The 19,672-nt window shown below is 39.9% G+C and overlaps 1 protein-coding gene across 3 annotated transcripts in view; it reads right to left on the bottom strand.

Moving 5' to 3' along the window:
• LARGE1 (LARGE xylosyl- and glucuronyltransferase 1) overlaps positions 1-19,672 on the bottom strand; it is a 278,578-nt gene that overhangs the window by 49,154 nt on the left and 209,752 nt on the right. For all 3 annotated transcript variants that reach the window (XM_069002929.1, XM_069002931.1, XM_069002930.1), the window contains 2 exons: positions 4,989-5,101; positions 3,344-3,469 (listed from right to left, as the gene is read on the bottom strand). In XM_069002929.1, the coding sequence (XP_068859030.1) occupies positions 3,344-3,469; positions 4,989-5,101 (239 nt within the window). The remainder of the gene's footprint in view (positions 1-3,343; positions 3,470-4,988; positions 5,102-19,672) is intronic.

Here is a 19,672-nt window from a genome sequence, read left to right as displayed (position 1 = left end):
CTACTAACCAAGAAGCACACAAAAGCAGGGGCTAACCCAGGAAAAGCAATGCACAAATGAACCTCAGTTTCAGATCAGTCCCCCACCAAAAAAATAAAAAAAATCAGTAAAATGGATAGAGATGCAACTTAATGAGGACTGAAAAGAGAAAAAGGTGATTACTCTTCAGGCAATATGAAATATTCAACTGCTCCCTAAGCCTTGCATAAATGTGAACAAAGCAGCAAAGAAGTGTCTACACACACACACACACACACACACACACACACACACACACACACACACATCCCTGAACAGCCGCCAGCCCTGGGGGTCTAAGTTTATTTGACACAATGCTGTGTATAAGGGATGACAAATCCTCACTTCCCATGGACTTTGAGGCCAGATGGAATTAAATCAGCACCTTTTCGGTCTGACAGGAGGTATGCACTCTGATTTGGCTGAAGAGTACTTGACTGGGTCAGCTTTACCTTTTGAATTTAAATCTCTCCATTTACTTCCTTCTGTCCTATGCTATCCTTCTTTATCCCCCAGTACAAACTTCAAAATCTGTCTTTCTTTCCCTCTTACCCTGGAGGTTTGTTTTACCTTGTTTCTCATTCCAGTCTTACCATGAAATACAGAATGTGCCAAATCTGTTGTGTTTTACCATTTATATTAAATGCCATGGAACTGACTAACTCTGGTGATTTTAGGAGTGGAATTTTTAACTTGGGGTAATGACATTTGTTAATTTTTTGTGAGACTCATATACCAAACCAGCTGGTTTCTTTACAGAACTAGAATTTTGATAATTTTCATAATGCAAATTCAAAACTTTAATTGGTCTATGCCTTTTTTTTTTTTTTTTTAATTGTATGACGAAGTTTAAACAGTGCTGCCTGAGGGCCAGTTCTTTAACTGCTCAATATGGGAAAAGCTTTATTGAAACCATGGGGTTTTATGTGCATGAGGTAAGACTCTGGCCTCTCTTTCAAGGCAAAGAATTTCAGCCTGATTTAGTATGTAGGGGGTAATTTTAGTAGCATGGATAAGTCCAGCTTAGCTGAAGAAATTGCTTATGTGTCTGCGCCCCTTGTTGAGTTAAAATACTTCAGACACGAAAGTCAGTGGAGAATATTACACATCTTAGACTTCACTGCCTGTGCTGTAATAGAACTGATGGTGTGACACGTAAACAGCAATAAACAACCAAGCCTGAATTATAGTTGTAAAGGTAAATTTGTTAATTGAAAAGAAAGGATTTAATTTATTTTTAAAATACTTCTATCAAATGCTTATTTGTAGGTGTTATATGTGAGTTAGATGTTCCACATCTGAAGCAGATTAGTTAACACAGTCACTGGAGTCGGAAGATCAGGTGTCTACTCTGAGGTGAGCTCCACCAGCCTCAAAAGGATGACACTTTGGCTGTCTAAATCCAGATGTACAGCACACTGAAAGCACCTTACAGTTATCCTGCCTGCCCACCAGCTGCCTTGCCAAAAGGGTATCTTCTCCTGTAGGTCTGTGTTTTATCTGCCAGTCCTATAATGGAGATAACAGAGAGCCCCTATCGTGACTCAAACGCGTTAGGAAACGGAACCAAGCCCTTGATCCTTGCTATCCGCTTCAGTATCTTTGCCTCATGTAAATGGCTGTGTCTTTACCTTGTGCTGCATCCAATCTGACTGTCTCAATTATATAAATTAATCTCAGCCTCTAATTTACAGCAAAATACCGTGATATGTCACAGGTGGGAGGTATATTTTTCTGAAGTTCATCTTCTAGGAAACATTTTCTCTGTTCTATATATTTCCTTTTGTTTCAGGCCCTGAAATTGCTGTCATACATGATTCTCAACATGAATGCAATGCTAAAATCTCTACTGGCACTTTGTTACAAGTCATAAAACTATGATGCTTTTAAAATGCCTGTGTTGATTCTGCCCTACAAAGAGATACCATAAACCATTTAGTGATTAGTGTACTGACAGAATAGTGATTTAACTTTAAAAGCTGTCTTCTGTGGATGACACCTGAATAGTCAGTTGTGAATACTTTATGTAAGAAATTCAAGCAATGTTGACCAGTTTTGACAGGTCAGTTAACCCATGTAGAAGAACTTCAGTCTCTTGGAAGCACAGCATTTGTAATCAGTGTGTTGAGAGTGATTGATTTTCTATATTCATCCAGTATCTGGTGTTTATACTGAACACTCCTGCTGTTACTCTACAAATTGCTACAAGGGGAAGCTTGGTTAGATTTAGGATGTATGTTGTACAAAGAGGGTGGCCAAACTCTGGAACATGGGGCCAGGGAGCATGTGGAATCTCGGTGTTTGGAGATATGACACTCATCTGCACAAGGTGCTGAGCAACTGGGTCTGTGTTGGTTCTGCATTAAGTGGGGTTTGGATGGTCTCCAGAGGGCCCTTGCAACCTCTTAAATAGTTTTGTGTCTTTCTTTTTTTTTTTGAAAACACCATTTACATTCTCAAAACATAAATCCAAATATACAAACCTTAACCGAGTTTTAAAATCAATCACCAAAAAGTACCTAATATTTACTATGTTCTGATTGAATCTACTGCTGCACAGTCCTATTCCACACCTGGACAAAGCTCAATCAAGCCTCAGTTCTGAACTCTCTGCATGCTACATTTGAGTCTTTGGTCTTTCAAAATGGCCACAGCACAACTGATGTTCATTTACCCATATCTGTTAAAATATATCCTGCTTTTATATTCTACTTGTTAATAGTGAAAAATGTGCTATTAAACTGACACTATAGGTTAATTTCATTAACAGGTTTTTACTCAGCCCTTTTTTTTGGGACAAATCCTGGAAAAATGAGTGGCAACATGATTGGGTTAAGTGTATGCAAAGGCTAAATATGAAGTGAGCAAGATCTTTACATTTCTGCTAATGCTTTTCTAGCTAGGGTCTGCCCAATCCTCTCTGTGAATTTCACTGTATTAAATTATGTTCAGTAAAGAGTTTCAAACTTGTCCAGTACAAAAAGGACAGGTTTTGTATTCTTTGTCTAGGAAGAGCTAAGACCTGGGACAGCAATAAGAACTCAGCAGTAAGCTGCACTGGCACAGGTGGCAGGTACAGAATGTAAGAGGCAAAGCACTTCTTTAACACCTTGCCAAACCCCAAAGCAGCATCTATATTTGACTTTTCTAGTAGTAGTCAAAATGCACAAAGCCAAAGTCACATTTCCTTCCCCTGTCTGGTGTCCTTATAAACTGTATGTGTTTGTTTCCCCCCTGCTTAAGGAAGTTTATCTTTCTCTGACAGTGGAGTCCTGCATTCTCTGTCCCAAAGGACACTACTCATCCAACCTCCTGTGCAACATACCTTCAGGTCAGACACATCTCTGTAGCACTGCTCGGAACGGGTGTGATCAGAAAGCTGCACATTCCAGAAACATGGGAGCTGGTAGACAAGGAAGGGATTTTGTTTGATGACTGCATTGAAGATATCCTAGCAGGAAAAAAAAAACAGAGAAACATTTGGGTATGTTGTTTCTACCATGTGTGAGGTGATCTCAGCTCCTTCCCCAGATGACTGTCCCTCTCCCCCTCACAGGAAGAAATCCCAATGGTGATGGCAAGGCAAAGTCTGTAAACCTTTCTCCATAATCCTGTTTCTGTGGAGGGTGCTATTAATCTAAGGGGTGATAAAAAGATCTGGGTAAGAGGAACAAGCTCTCCTGACACACAGAGCTAAGGGACTCCAGCAAAGTTCTCAAACATTTATCTCGTGCTGGTGGCATGAGGTGTGGTTCCTCTTCTAGTCACCAGGAAGAGTAGCAGGCAGGAAACAACACCGTGCCTGCTGGTACTAAGTACTGCACCACTTTTTAATAAAGGGAAGGAAAGTGATCCTGGCAGCTACACTGCTTCAAGGCGAATTACTTGGTGTGATTTTAGCTAGCATTTTATTGTTGCAACAAGTACTCCAGGTACGCTATGGAAAAGGTATGCAGGACAGACCTGCAGAGCAGCCTACACCATGAGGGACAGAAAGTGTTCTGCCCCTAAGCAGCCATTCTGCTGGAGAAGTAAGTAACAAGGACAATCTGAGGGTAAGGTATTAGAGGAAGACACAAGCAGCCTTTCTCTGCTTTGCAAAATTCTGCCCCATCCAGGTATTAGACAGCAACACAAGATGTGACTGAAAACACAGTGAAGCTGCAGGAATCATTTTAATGAACCCCAGGAGCTTTTGGATCACCCTGCAAAAGACACCGTGCGAAGTGCACACCTCCATGTGCACAGTAAGGAGGAGCGTGCTTCCTTTGTGGTGAGTGGTCATCAGCCAGATGTAGCTCAGAAGGACAACCAATGTCTGAATATGATGCTGTATTGAGTTAACATGCTCAAGTTGTTGAGCACGAATTATTGGTTCAGGTCTAGTATTACATTAATAGGGTTTCTGGGCTTAAACTTGAGAGCTGGCAAGAAGCACAAATTGAAAAACTGTGTTTAGGCACACTATTTTTTCTCTTGCCCTCAGTTTCCTATCTGTGGCAGGGAGATAGCAGCACTTTTGTCTTAACAGGGCTGTTGTGGCAAGGAGTCCATTAAAAGACATCTGGGACTCATCTGCCAGAAACAGTAAAGAAATGTCAGGAGACTCTTAAAACTAAAGTCTGATTAGACAATAACCAGTGGGAAAAGACACAGTATATTTGGACTTCTAGTGTCTGGAGAGTTCTGTGTTAAAGAAGGGAGGACAGAAAATGAAAGTGTGAAAACCCTGTTTGTCTCTCTTATGAATCATCTGAGCAGAGGAGGTAAAAATGCCAGTGTAGTAAGAGAAACCTTGTGAATAAATCTTCATTCTCTTCCACATTTTCCCCAGGACAATTCAACAAATGGTGACTACAAGCACAACAGCTTTCCCCTGCCTTTTCCCACATCTCATTCCCTTTCCCTTTCTTTCCTTCCTCAATCCATGGCTTAGTGGCTGTCCCACAGCCCTGCAGTGTCCTACTCACCTGGTCAGCCAGTGAGGTGGACAGCATGCTCATTAGCTCTCGCTCCGCCGTGAGTCTCCACATCTGCTCCCACTTCATCTTCCGCAACTTATCGAGCAGCAGCAAGATCACTCCTGAAGGGAAACATGGGGTAGAGAACAAGAGAACCATGATGTCACATGTCAGCCAAGGGCCATCCTGCTCATGTGCTGATTCAGCAGCTAAAACAGGACATGAAGTTACCTGACACATCTGACTGCAATCCTTGAAACTTTTCCAAGGAACAGATTATCAATGCTGGTTACAACCTAGACTCTGAGAGGACCTGCCATTCAGGCACCAAGTGTTCACAGAACAGGATCCTCAAATCGGAAGCTTTAAGTTGGAAAAAACGTACCTCAACATGCATTGTTATTTCTGTTGCTTTCTGTCTGGCCAAAATTCCTGGTGCACAAGAAAGGAAAACAGCAGAAGCAATGAAGCCGGATTGAAACATCAGCAACACCTTTCCTACAGTGTCTTAGAAAAATCTGCTTGAAAAGTGAATTCGGAAAGACTTAAATAAGAGTGCTGTCATGGGGAATGAATGCAGACTGCAGGACCACAAAGGAGGAGTACCAATAAACAGCAGCCTTGCAGGCTAACAGAAACTACCTAGTAAGAGCAATGACGGGCTCTGTGTTGTTTCACATCTTCATTAGTGGAAGGGGGAAGTAAACAGAACAGTAATGACATCTGCAAATGACATTTAACAAGAGGTTTTACAAAAAAATATCACGGCAACTGTAGAGAACCATAGCAGCTACACAGAAGAATATGAAATGACAAAAAGCAGGCACTGGGAAAAGCTGCCTCAGGGAGTCCAAGTTGATAAAACGAGAAGTAATGAGAAAAAGAAAGGAAATGTAGTCTGAATGCTTAAAAAAAATTCTCCTAAAACCGCTGCGGTGAAATAAACTAAAAATGGCAGATAAAATACTTTATTTCATGAGTTTTTCCAAATCAGACTACACCAGGATTAGAAAATGCACCTGAACAATGCTGCACTGGCTGGGAGAGGACAAAGGTGGTTCCAGTTCCTTCCCATATTTAGTTTCTATGACATGGCAAGTTTCTTTCTAGTAAAACCTGGCACTGCTATGAATAAAAAGAAAACCTCTCCTGGCAGTGAATTTTGTGGCCTATTTTAGTTGTGTTTTCCATTTCAGTCCATCTGGTTCCCAAGGATGCTGGAACCTTTACTGGAGGGATCCCCTTTCATCTTCAGTCAACCTTTCTGCTTCCAGCTGTTGGACTGGAAAGGGATGCATTGTCACAACGTGCTACAGTTTATTTATGCCAGTGTGTTTGCCTTCTCTCCAGCACAGGGGAAGCCTATCTGGAGCACGTAGTGTGCGTGCACTAGATTCTAAGAGAGACATTATGCATTGTCTAAAATTCTGCACCAGTGTGAAGCAGGTTCCTTGTGCTGCAGCGATAAACTGGGTGGGAGATCTCCTCTCTGGCAAAGGATTTTTTCCAGCTGGCAGGAACTGTCAGCTTTGCAGTGAAATGCAACTGAGAAGGTTCTTTATTAAGAAAAATAAAGAATAATGGTAAAATTCAGTTAACTGTAATAGAATAGTTTTTATAATTTATAGACAACAAAACAATTTTTCTTAATTCCTCTATGCTTCCAGTCTGAGGAGGAAAAGGGGAAATGTTTTAATATGTGCAGTATTCCCTGATTTTTTTTGACTTCCACTCTTATGCTAGCAGCAGATTATGGCATTGCAGCTAACAAGATTATGCTGTCCTGAGGGGCTATCATGGTAGCAGCTGAGGAAAAGAGGCAGATGGAGTGTAAAAACTGGAATATATGTGAGAAAGGATGTATTAAATTATAATGCAATCATGGCTATTGAAAATATTCACGAGGTTTTAATGTTTTACCGTCACAACTAATTTCAACATGATGTCTATTTTAATTCACCTACAGGCTTAACACCTTTGTACAGTTTCTATTCGGGCTTCTAATTTACTGCTGCCATAAAAATAACTACTAGAGAATATTTATAGCAAGTTTAAATATTTACTCATTAGTATTAGTGGGAAAAATATTTCTACTAAGAGGAGAATTTAATACTATTCACCTAGTTAGTGTTATTAAATCCAAAAGCAAAGCAAAAGCATGTATTTTGGGAACTTTTAAATAGTTCATCCAGACGAAAAATTACTCTTTTTCAGAACAGTGAACTTCAGGTTCTTGTCTATATTGTTGTGTTGCCAAAAGCAAACACAACTAACTCCAATCTGCACAATTAGTTTGCAGGCAAAGTGTCTGAAATAAGGAAAGGAAAATATATGCCTCAGGATCCACTTCCCTCTGAGTCAAATTGACTGAAATCTCAGACTAAATTCAAGATGACATACAGCTGAACATAAGGGGAAAAGGGACTCACTCTCATCTGCTGTACTGGGGGAAGAGGAGACTGGAGGATAAACAAGAAATCAAAGGAATATTTTATTAACATCTGGCCCCAGGCAGTGGGACTTCTGATCTTTCGAGAAGTGCAGCATCTTCCTGCCCTAACCTACCTGAGAAAAACAAAAGAAAAGCTTGGCAGCAAACAAACAGAAAGAGAAAAGTGGAAACCCAAACATCTCATGAGTATTAAACAAATTAGGATCAGCCACAGAACACCCTATTTCCCTTGTCCTGAGGAAATAGTTCAGGCATATCCAGAGATGTAAATATCTCAAATATCTTGGAGAGAAAGAATGCTTTATTACTAAATATGTGGAACACATCCCAGTCTAGTTATTACTTGAATGGCATTTTTCTCCCTCTGCTTGAAGAGATTTTGCTTGAACTACCAAAATTTGACAGATTCTGAATTGTTCAAACAGACAAACAAACAAGCAAGCAAACAAACAAACAAAGCAGTTTCTCAAAAATGTCATTTAAGGACACACATGAAAAACCCAGCTCCAAAAGCAAAAGGAAAAAAAAAACTCCCCCAAGACCCTAAAAAAGTAATTTGGTGAATAAATTGGATAAAACATGGCAATAAATCTGAATTAACATATCTGTATAAAAATATTTCAGTTGGGAAACACTGCAAATTTTTTTTGGTACATTTTAAAACTCAACTAACTGTAAAATAATTTTCATCTCAAAACTGATACAAATTAAAAATCTTATTGAAAATTATTACAAGATCTGAAAAGGAAAATAAATGTTTCATTCTGGGTCTAACCAAACTTTGGGAGTACCTTGAGTTTTTTGTCCTTTTCATTGGACAATGGATTGGATTCAATGTAAAACAACTTTTTTGTTCTTCCAATGCTTTCACTAAGCAACGGTTTCCATAGATGCTTCTAGGCAAATTAATCTGTTTCTGTTTGGTGTGAAGGTTTTTTTGGTTTTTTTTTTTTTGGTTAATCTGCTCCAGAACAAAATATTTTATTTCGTTTTTCTGAATTGTAAGTTGGAAGTCTGCAGAAAGATCAGCAATTTCCCTTGGAATGCTACTGAGCATCCCCACCTTTTGCTTCAGGAACAAAGACAATTGCTTTTCCTGAAATTCAGAGAGGAACATATAGCAGAGCTGAAAGTAATAAACCAGTATTTAAGACAGAACAGAATTACTTGGAGAAGTTATAGTGAAACTGGACAAGCTTTCAAACTCGACCAATTAATTACAGTGGGCCTTTTAAGGTGCCTGAAAAAACACTCAGTGCTGTGGGGGAAGAAAATGTAATTCCTACAAAATAATTTCCTGTATGATCTTGCCTGTTGCCTTTGGATGGAACAGGATGCTTTTGTGAGCCTTTGAGGCAATGCCATTTTTTGTGAGTAGCACCTCAGAGCCTATCCTTGTCAGGTTTTTAAAAATTCTTCTTGAAATTAAGCCTGCAACAGTGAACCATCTAGGAAGTAGGAAGTAGATATCATTATAATAGGAAGTAGATATCATTATAATATCCAAAACAGACACGTAGGACACGATTCAAAATATATCATAAAGCAATAGTGAGTTTTAAAAAAATGAGTGGGATTTTGCAATAGCTAAGCAGCACACCAAAGAGCATGCACCAAGCTACTGAAATGCTGTAAAAAATAATGTTAAACAGGCCTGACATTATGGAGATTTGCTGTAATAAATATCTGACCCAGAAATTTAGGGCAGTAAGCTAACAAGTTTCATGAAACAGATTTGGCACCAAAAATTTGAATTCAGTTTTAGGGGCAATGGAAGGGACTTGCAGCTCTGCCCTCCCAGGAGAAGCTCCATGATAGTGCTGACTGCTTAGTACTCTAGCAAATACTTATGCAACCTCTTTTAATTCTGTTTTATTGTATCTGAAATCAATGGAAGCAATCCCAGTGTGTAATGCTAGGACTGTGACTATGCCTTTCCTGCATCAGGGCTCCAGTGACCAGTATTGTTAAGGACTGCATTTGGAATCCACTGAGCCACAGCTCCACACCACTGACTGTGGCCTCTGTTTTACACCCAGAGTATCAAGAGCAAACAGAAAAACACAAGTATATGGCAGGTTAGGGATTAAAAAATTAAATAAAAGCTGTAATTCCAAAACAAGCCACTGCACACATTGTAAAATCTTCATTTTAAGTCTCCGTGTGGATGAAATTCACTGCATTTATTTCACTTGGTTTACAGACTATCTGTTGCTCATAATTTGACCAGCCATATCATTAATGCAATAAAGCCATATATGCCTATAGCTTTTAACATGGTATGACCAGAGGACTGTCATTCTAGCATCTGGAGCATTCGGATAGATTATTTAACCATGAACTTACATGCACCAGCCTTTTTTTTTTCCTCAAATGAGCTTTTCACAATCTAAAAAACCCAAATGAATAAAACCTTGCAGGGATGCACAACGTGTTCGTTGAGAATAAATGATGATTCCACATTTGAACTTTTCTCTAAGAAAACTGAGCAGGGATGAGAAGCTGTTTTGAAACAAAGTGTGTGTCCCTCCAGGCATGGTGACAGAATGCAATAGCCTTTGTTTTCTCTGCACATGTATTAAAAGTGAAGCTGTCATAGAGTGCATTTTGAAATGTTGTGCAGTCACTCTGTTGGGAGGCTGGTTCCTCCTGAAGCATTATAAACATTTGGTTTACACTTCTTGATGACCATTTAATGAAATAGAAGACTTTTGCTTTCTTTATTCTCCTTTTCCCAAGTATGCTATTTTTCCTTAGGCAGAATGAAGATGAATGTTTTACTCAAGCACAGTTCTAACTTCTTATTATAGAGCTGCTGACTGTAGCTCAGAATGCCCCAGTTTTCTGTTTCTTTACTGTTTAGATGCTGGTTTTCCTGAGCAATTTGGAAGAAGACACACGTGCTTTCTATCTTCTTGTTAATGACTTCCACTTCTGGGGGAATTTCTCCAACTTTCTGAAAGCCCCAAAGCTGCTACAGAAGAATTTCCTTGATTCCAGAGTCTATAAGGTCTGGAGGAGAGCAATCATGAGCTGTAAGACTTTTAGCAGGTCTGTGGAGGAAAACCTCTGCTACTTTAGAGACCATCCTGCTAAGTAATGCTCTCTCCTCTTATCTCCCAGAGTCTTTTGAAGAGAGCTAACAACTCCACAAGGCCTTTCAGAGGTCAGCACAGAAAAACCATCTCTAGACCTGAAGAACTTGGCCTTCTATCACACAGACCCCAAGCAATATGAAGTCCCAAGCAGTACAAATTCACACACTTAACAGCCCAAATTGCTGAAAAGGTTTGCCTAACATGGAAAACAACATGGCTGGCAAAAAGACAAATATTAAGAAAAAAAAAAAAGGGAAACAAGGGGTTATTCCCAGCTGCTGTACTTGCTTTGGGCATTAAGGAAGACATTAAGGATAGCAACCTTTCTCAAAACCCTGTATTTCCTAAACCCTGTGCAAAGAGTTGTAGGAGACAAAACCACCTGTGAAGCTCCTTACACGGCTTTTAAAAAGCTCCTGTTTTCTTACAGCCTTTGCACTGTGACCCGTGTGAGCATATAGTGTAGAGAGACTACTTTTAACAGACAAAGTGGAAATATTCCAGGGACTTCTCATTTGGTAAGCTATGGAAATGGCTTCTAAGAAGGGAAAAAACCCTGTAAGAGGCACATCATTAAAATCTCTTGAAATTCAAGAGACTGGGAAAGCTTTTGCTGAGAAGTTTCAAACCTCAGATAACACATTCTAACTTCAGAGCTGCAAAGGGAGGGAGGAGGGAGGTTTCAGCCTTCACATGCCATAGCACAATGGCAGTGACCACATGAAGCAGAGATCTGTCTCAAAGACATCTCACACCACTACCACGCACAAGGATCACCCAACACTACTCCCTGTGCATCTCTGTACACGTCTGAAAGGCATCATGAAGGTGCCAAAAGTGGACACTAGCTAAAAGATGGCCAGGTAACCATCTTTTCATAAAGCATTTTGAAATGTGAGATTTAAAAAGAAAAGTAATATGGGGGGGTGAGGAGGGGGCAGGGGGAAGGAGTGTGAATGCGGAAAATTTCTACAAAGTTTTAAAGAACTTCTCCTCTCTTCAATGCTAAAATTGCAGTAAGTTCTTATATGCAAGATTAGCTGTGGTTTCATTTGCCTAGGTGCTTAGGTGGCTTCAACAGGAAAACAAAGTCCTGGTTAAATACTTATTTAAGTGATAAAGTCAGAAAGGATAATTTTTGGCTCTTGTATAACAGTGGTCATAGGATTTTTCAAAATCAGTTTGGGGTCTACTAGAACATAACTTCTAGAAAAACATTCAGTCTTTATTTAAAAATTTACAATAATGGATAATCTGCCACAACCTTTGATAAGTTATTCCAATGCATAATTACCCTGATGAAGGGTACTTCCCTTATTCTAATTTGAACATCTCTTTGAACTTTCAGTCATTTGATCTTGCTGAACCTTTGCTAAATTGGCAAGCCCTCTATTAAGAAATGTTATTTTCTCCTCCAAATAGGAATAACCTGGGATCAAATTATCCTTTGACTTGCTCCCAGATAAGCTCCTGGAGCCATTTTCCCCAACTTTATGGGAAATTTTCCAGTATTAGCTCCGAACTTTGCAGATTTGTAAGTAGTTATCCTTGGCCTGTGGAGATTACCCTTCTGATGCCACTTTTAAGGATTAGAAAGAGATGCCAAATGGAGTGTAGTCCTATCCATGCTACCTTCCAGAAATACTTCCTGTAGTGAACTACCAACAAATTACACTAATGGTTTTTTTTTACAAGACAGTTTGTTCCTGAGAATGACAGGGTAACAACTAATTTCTGTGCCCTGTGGATAATCAGGGAGCCAAGAGTGAAGAATGAACTGGGCAGCAAAGTAACCTGTCAGTGTAGACATCAGGTATGACAGGAGTCAAAAGCCTCCATCCCATACAAAATAAATGCATCCCCTGTGTTCATACTTGAAATTACTCTGGTTGTACACCCAATGATCACACGAAGTATTTTGTCAATCACATTAAACCTGGAGTTCATGATCATCTGATTATCCATCCTGGACTGACTGTCATGCATCTCTTAATTCTTTCTGAACATAAAATTCTACATCAGTGCCTCAAAACACAGAATTGTGAGCGTCACAACTCTACATAATGCCAGAGGAACTGGACTTTGGGTGAGCTGTCCTGAAGAGGAATCACAGAATAATACAGACTGTACAGGGTTCCTGTGCAAGAGGTCCAATCATTGGATCTCAGTGTGCAGGCATGTTTGGAAAAAAGGATCACACAAAGCTTGTTTTTATGGATAAAAACTGAGGACGTTTGCTGAAATTTGCTGACTATTTGCCCTGTTAAAAGCAAGTATGTCTTCCAAAAGTAATTTATCTTGGACTCTCCACCAAAGAACCACCCACCTTTAAAAGAAAAAAAAAATTATTTCTTGATCCTTGGCTCTTGTAAATCAGTTTAAGTTTCTTTAATGCAAACATCAGGATTTATATCAGATCTGGATCTTATCCATGATACTTATCTATGTTTTATTCTTCCACAGAAAGCAGCAAAAAGTGAAAGGTAAGAAGGACCACTGCTTTAAATTATGTGAGGCCTATTGGTTTTCATTCTCTCAAAGGCATCATATTTAAGAGGGGTCAAAATGTCAACAATTTTACAAGGTTTCCACTTGGGACTATGTGAAGAGGAAAAATGCACCCTGCACAGGTGCTAATTATTTTGGCTGGCTTCTAATCTTAACAGTGTCTGCCTTACACTTTCCATCATGGTGGAGAATAGCTTTCAAAAGCAGTTTCTAATATTAACAGTAGTCTGCAAGACTAATTGTAACAATGGGCACAAAGAGCAAGAACCTGTCATAGTTTCTGGGTCTGGTGTTCACTCAACATTGTAGCAACAAAAGAGGAAGTGTGGCTCAGGGCTGAACCACCTGAAAGGTATTTCCTTCTGTTTGGATGACAAAGAGATTTGGGGTTTTGTATTCAGAAACAACCAGAAAACTTCCCCTTGCCTTTCCCTCCCCTTAATGGGCAGTTTATTGACTGAGTGAGATTCAGGAGGAATAGAACATTCTAAGAAATGGATAAGGGGAACGGAAGCAGCAGCACACAATGAAAAAGCCTGGAAATTAACTATAGCATTTTAAAAAACCCCAGGAAACATAATCCTTCCTGCACAACCACTTATTTTCTAGTAACAGAGAGAAGGATTAGGTTCACAACAGAAATGCAGGGATGTATTTGCCTAAGGAGCTGTCTGTCACGCTCATATAGCCAAAGTGGGGTACAGTTTGGATAAGTGCACTACAGGCAGCCTGCAAAGTTGGATTCCCAAGTTTGAAGGGTTGTGTTCAGCAATAAACACTCAGATGGTGGTCAGTTACAAGGGGTATTCCACAGGAGTTGGTACTGGGGCTGATACTGGGTAGCACTCAGATTAATGAGATGGAAATGGGATAGAATGTGTCCTCAGCAATGTCACACAGGACACCAAACTGGGGGCCGTGGCCAAACACCCTGGGGATGGGCTGCTACTCGGTGACCTCGACAAGCTGGGTGAATAAGCAGGTAAGAGAAAGCTCCTAAAATTCAACAGGAAGTCCTGAATGGGATATTCCTGAATGGAGAGTACAGGCTGGAGGACAAGTGGATCTAAAGGAGCTTTCCAGGAGAAGTTCTAGGGGAGTTGGTGGACAGGAAGCTGAACATGAGCCAGCAATAAGTCTTGGGCCACATGAGCCTTTAGGTCATGGGAAATGATTACCACTCTTGGTTCAACACTTGTAAGAGCAGATCTGAAGTACTGTTTTGGATTCCTCAATCAAATAAGTACCCTGACATGCTGAAGTAAATCTATCAGAGAGCAACCCAAACAGTCAAAGGCCTGGCATTCATGAGGAGAAGCTGCAAGAATTGGCCTTCTTCAGCCCGGGGAAGAGAAGGCTGAGGGATCTCCTGTTGCTTTCTAAAACTACTTAATGGAGCCACACTCTCCAATAGATGCACAGAGACAGAATGAGAGGTAACAGGCACATACTGCAGCAAAGGAAATTCTAATTACATATTACCAATTTTTTCTCTTATTTTTTACTGAATAGAAAAATAGTAGCTGAATACAAGAACAGGCTGCTTTGAGAGGTATCCATGAAGACACTTAAAACTCAGCTGGAAAAGGCCCTGAGCAACCTTAGCTGACTTTCAATGGGAAGAGGGCCAAAAGACCTCGGGAGATCTTTTCTGACCTAAATTGTCTGTAATTCAACAGTTCTACTTGGGAAAGCTTCTCTTTTCACTGTCTGTGGCCTGAGAACAACTGTGTACAGATGATCTGCATGTAGAGGGCATTGCAGTGCTCCTGTCCTCCCCTGAGCTCCCTTTGACAAAGACAGGCGCAGAAGGGAAGGCTGAGGAGCTACAGCAGGAACAATTAAAGTCAGGACGTAGCTGAAGACAAAAAAGACAATGAGGAAAGGCAAGAAATGAGCTGCTTCTTCTGAGATTTGTGTCCACTCAGTTTTGCAGATTCTTCTCTTTCAAAGTCTCTTGGTGGTTTTTTAAAGGGGAAAGGTTTGTCCTGAACTTAGTTTGCCCTAACACAAAAATGATTAAAGCATAGTGATTTCTGTAGCAAATAGCACCTAAGAGGGTGATCTGACTATGACCAAATCCAATTGGTTTTGTTGGCACTCTCTTAGTGGGAATGGCTTTGACACAGGGGGTAGAAAGACATCTTAGTTACTCTGCTACTTTCTGTGACAGGCACCAAGCTCCCTATTAAGAGTCCAAAGATGGAGTCCAGCTGTGATGCCTCTTTTCTTTGCTTTGGGACTGTGGCTAAAACCGCTGTCTCTGTCTCTACAAAAAGGAACTGCCTTTACACAATCACTTTTATGAGCACAATGAGAAACTGGAAAGTGAACTTGCACTTCAGAAGAAAACGTACTGGTTTTACTATTACCATGCATTTGTCTGGAGTTCTCCCGTCATATAATAGAAGGCTTTGTTCTCAGTTTAGGCACCTGGATGTCTTTATTAAGCTTTTATGTGCAAGTCTTTCATCTAAATTTAACCTGCTAATGATTGTCCTTCTACAATAAAGAGGGCATTTCGGAGTGCTGGACAACATAATTACTGATCAAGGTATGTATGTTCACATAAAGAACTACGTTGATCAAGCTAAAAATAAAACTTCAAAATGATATTTTAAAACATTACATTGGAATGCTACATCTAAATGCCTGATTTATGTACATTACATGGAGAACTTTACATTATGGACTCAGGTCAGACCAATAAAACCCCCAAAACTAGGACAATTTAATCAACTAAAAAGAAATGCATTTTATTTACTCCAATACATCTAGAATCTGGTATAGACTAAATGCCACTTTTTAAAATCACATATTTCTTAAGAGACAAATATTTTCAGTGTTTCAAAGGAAGTCTGGTGGTGTTTTTTAAAAAGACAGTTATTACAGGGGCTGAGAGCTTCAATTGCTAAGGAGTAGAGGATGTACCTGAGAGAATGCCATGAACAGCAGACTAATTCAGCCACAGTAATGCCATTACTACATGCACAGGCCTCTCAAACTAGAGGCACCATTAAAAAAATCAAATACATATTGACCCTCATTTCAGAAATGTCAAGCGTGCTGTAAACAAGTTCTCAGTACACCACATGCTTTAGAAAGTGCACGAGAAAGACTGGAAAAGAAGCTATTCTTTGAGGGTAGTCAGCTTATTTTTAAGTGCAAGCTACAGCTGACAGACAACAAAGACAAGGATGTGGTCATCAAAAGCAGAATTATCACTTTAGCTTCCCACCTTGGACACAAACAGACTGATATTTCCCGTTGAGACTAAAAGCAACCATATGCTGGCACTTCCTAAACTGCGACCTGGACAATGTGCACAATACTTGTACTTCAAATGCACCTTTACGTGTATAAAGCTCACGTGTATCAGTATGCTTTGCACTGATAACAATATTTACTGAGTAAACTCACAGTGTCTTAAAGGAGGAGTAATCTAATCCAAAAAACTGGCAGTGTGAACCTAAGTAGATGAAGCAAGTGCTGCTTTTTGACTTTTCATCAGTGTTGGACATGGGTTTTTTAATCATTAAAATGCATTTTTCATCTGTTTGCAAAGGCTCCTGTACTTTCAACCAACCCTAATGACAGCAGTTCCTGTACTAAACATGACTAATACTTTAACTAATGTGAGACAAGAATGTTGCAATGGCTTTTAGAGGGGGCATAGCCCAGTTTTGTCAGGCCACGATGGTGGGTATTGAAAAGGTTCTATAAACCATGAGTTTTCTGACTTCTTCATTCACTGAGGCAATTTGACAGAATCTTCCTCTCTCAAGCAGCCAACATACATGAGTACAATTACCATAATGCCATGAGCAGGAGCCTGTGGAGCTCGGCTGAAAGCTGTTACCAGGTTTCTGGAGCAGGACCACAGGCAGTGCCATGACTACCAACAGCCCATTTTGCACTGCTTTACCAGTCATTTGTTTTCTGCACTGAGCATGCACAATATCATCATGAAGGAGCACAAGATGTGATCCAGACTAATTTCACATAAACAGTCTGTTCTACCCTTGTCTCTTATCATTCAAATTCGTTAAATACTATGCAAAAATGACGTAACATATGCTTTCAATTTCCAATTCAACTTCCACAGGTCCTTTTTTTCAGGGAAACAATAAAGGAGACAGACTCATTCTAGCACTCTCCCAGTCATTACAAACACGGGAGTAATAAGGCACAGTACACACGTAGCCTAGTAATCGTTAGGTGCTAGCCATTCCCTTCTGTTCCCAATCCACAAATCTGGTAATGTCACATCTCCCAGTGTGGGAGTATGAATTCTCAGCTCAAGCTGTTGAGACACCTCCTTACGGTTTCTGGTGGCTGCACTGAGGCAGTGCATTTCAGATCAGCCTCAAATCCTCAGGATGGGCTTGCGTAGTCTAGAAGTCTGAAATCCCCTGGACCAAAGTTTTTAAAAATAACCCCCTGGCACCCCAATTACAGATTCATCCTAAAACTCCATTTGGCAGGCATGGGGTCCATTCTCAGCTGATGGAAGTTGGGTCTGCTGCACTAAAGTCAGAGAAGCCAGGGGTGATTCACACCCCTGAAGAAGTGGCCCGGAGTCTCAACAGGCACCAGAGACTGCTTTTAAAAGCTATTCTCCACCATGATGGAAAGTATAAAGCAGACAAAGTACTAAAAGCTTTTATGTTTAGAATTTCTTTTACAAGATACTTTTCTGAGGACTAAGATGACTGTTACTCCTGAAATGAACATCAAACCGTACAGTGCAACTCTGGAGCTGTCAGTTTAACATCTGTAAAAAGAAAAATCATAGTGTAGCAATACTGTCAAAAGCAGAGTTTAGTCAGTGAAATATAATATAGTTACATAGCAAGAGAAGCGTGCTTGAACTAGTGTATGAGGAATCTGGAAGAGTTAACTCAGTGCAGACAAGCAACATGGAGTGGATGATATATAAAAAGGGCATTTGATTAAGCAGCTTACTGAGTGCTTGCCAGTGAAGTACAGAAAAAAACTTGGAAATCTTTGTGGTACCGAAAGAATTGTGTTTAAAATGCTTGAGGAAGAGAACGTTATCTCAAATAAAGAATGGTTCTAACTAAGAACATTTTAAACACTAATTAAATCGTCACTGAACTGATTTTGAGTTTGGTCTGGTTTTCTTACAATTATATTATCATGGACTAAAGCGTGACTTGGATTATCTGCCTCTGCAAATGAGGAAGAATGAAAAACAACCAAATAAAATCTTTCCTTAAAAATCTGTATTGGCTGTCAGGAGATCTGGCCTGGGCACACAGGAAGAGGAGATTGCAAATGCTTACTGGGTTTAAAGAACCAGCGGAGAAGGAACAAACGCATTTTTGCCTTTAATGCATCTGTCTTCTGGGACTCTCCCAACCTATATGTTGTCCAAAGAGGCTCAGGCATAGAAAGATAAGAGAGAAAGAGAAATTATTTCCTTCAGAAACTGTGAGGAAGCAGTGGAACAATTTTGACTTTGAGGGGTGCTTCTGAATCAAATCTTCCAGGGTTAAGGCTGGCTGAGGAGGCTCACATAAACATCTCTTTTCTTAGGATTGTATCCTAGGTCTGTAGTAAACACTCTCCCAAGAGCAAAAGCAAAGTCTGTCTGAGAGCCTCCCCTTGATCCAGCTCTGTTTAGCTCATTAAAGTTTCAGGGGTTTGGGGACCCTTTCAGTGCTCCTAAGTACAGTTCTAGGCACCTGAATTTTTATGCCTTCCCCCTCCTGGACAACTGCCTTTCATGAATGTTTTTCTTAAGAGATATTGCCTCTCTTTTCGGTGCACCCCCATTTAGTTTTCTGAATCCTCCTTGGCCACACTGTTGCATTCAGTGTCAATTATTTTAATTTACTGAACACATCAAACAAGCTCCAGTTTCATCTTCCTTGAGAAATGTGTACCTCCAGTCTCTGCTGGATTACTGAGGCAAACAATTAATTCAATCAAGAAATTTATACTAAAGGGTGCTGATTCTGTCAATAACCTAATTTCCTACTTCTCAGAGGTTGCACTGTTTCACTCAGTGACCTCTGGTTCCACATACTTGAAAAAACAACATTCCACTTCTTATAATGACTTGTCAATCTTCCATACATTATCTACCTGCTGGCTTTCTTTCTAAAAAAAAGTTTTTATAACTACAAGGTGAGTTGTGTGAAGAAAGAAAATTGTGAGGAAAATAAAATCATTTGCAGGATTATGGGATTATGCATGGCTTGATAGGTATGTATTAATACAAGGATTAACACATGCAATGTATATGAAGGACTGCAGCTATTTGATTATTTTTGCTTTCAGTGGAAGATTTATGTGATATACTGACATTTGCTGTTCCTATAAACCATTTGGAACAGTAAGTTAAGACAACATAAATTAAAGCCTTACAGAATTTTTTTAACATTAGCATTTTAGATCTCTATATATATTTTCTACTACCCACCATACGTTACTGCATTATTCTGATGTTATGTGGTTGTGCCAGCTTTCTCTCTGCCAGCATTAAAATGGCAGAAAGGAAAAAGCAAAAACACAGCAGAAAGAAGGTAGCTATGGAGGGTGGTCATGTCTCAGTAAGACAAAAGATACTGCTTTCTGGTGTAACAGTGAACTGAACTGATGCCAACAAG

This window comes from Aphelocoma coerulescens, chromosome 1A (genome assembly GCF_041296385.1).
Source record: "Aphelocoma coerulescens isolate FSJ_1873_10779 chromosome 1A, UR_Acoe_1.0, whole genome shotgun sequence".
Taxonomy (NCBI): domain Eukaryota; kingdom Metazoa; phylum Chordata; class Aves; order Passeriformes; family Corvidae; genus Aphelocoma; species Aphelocoma coerulescens.
The sequence above is the reverse complement of the archived record's forward strand: the minus strand, read 5'-3'. Positions and strand labels throughout refer to the sequence as shown.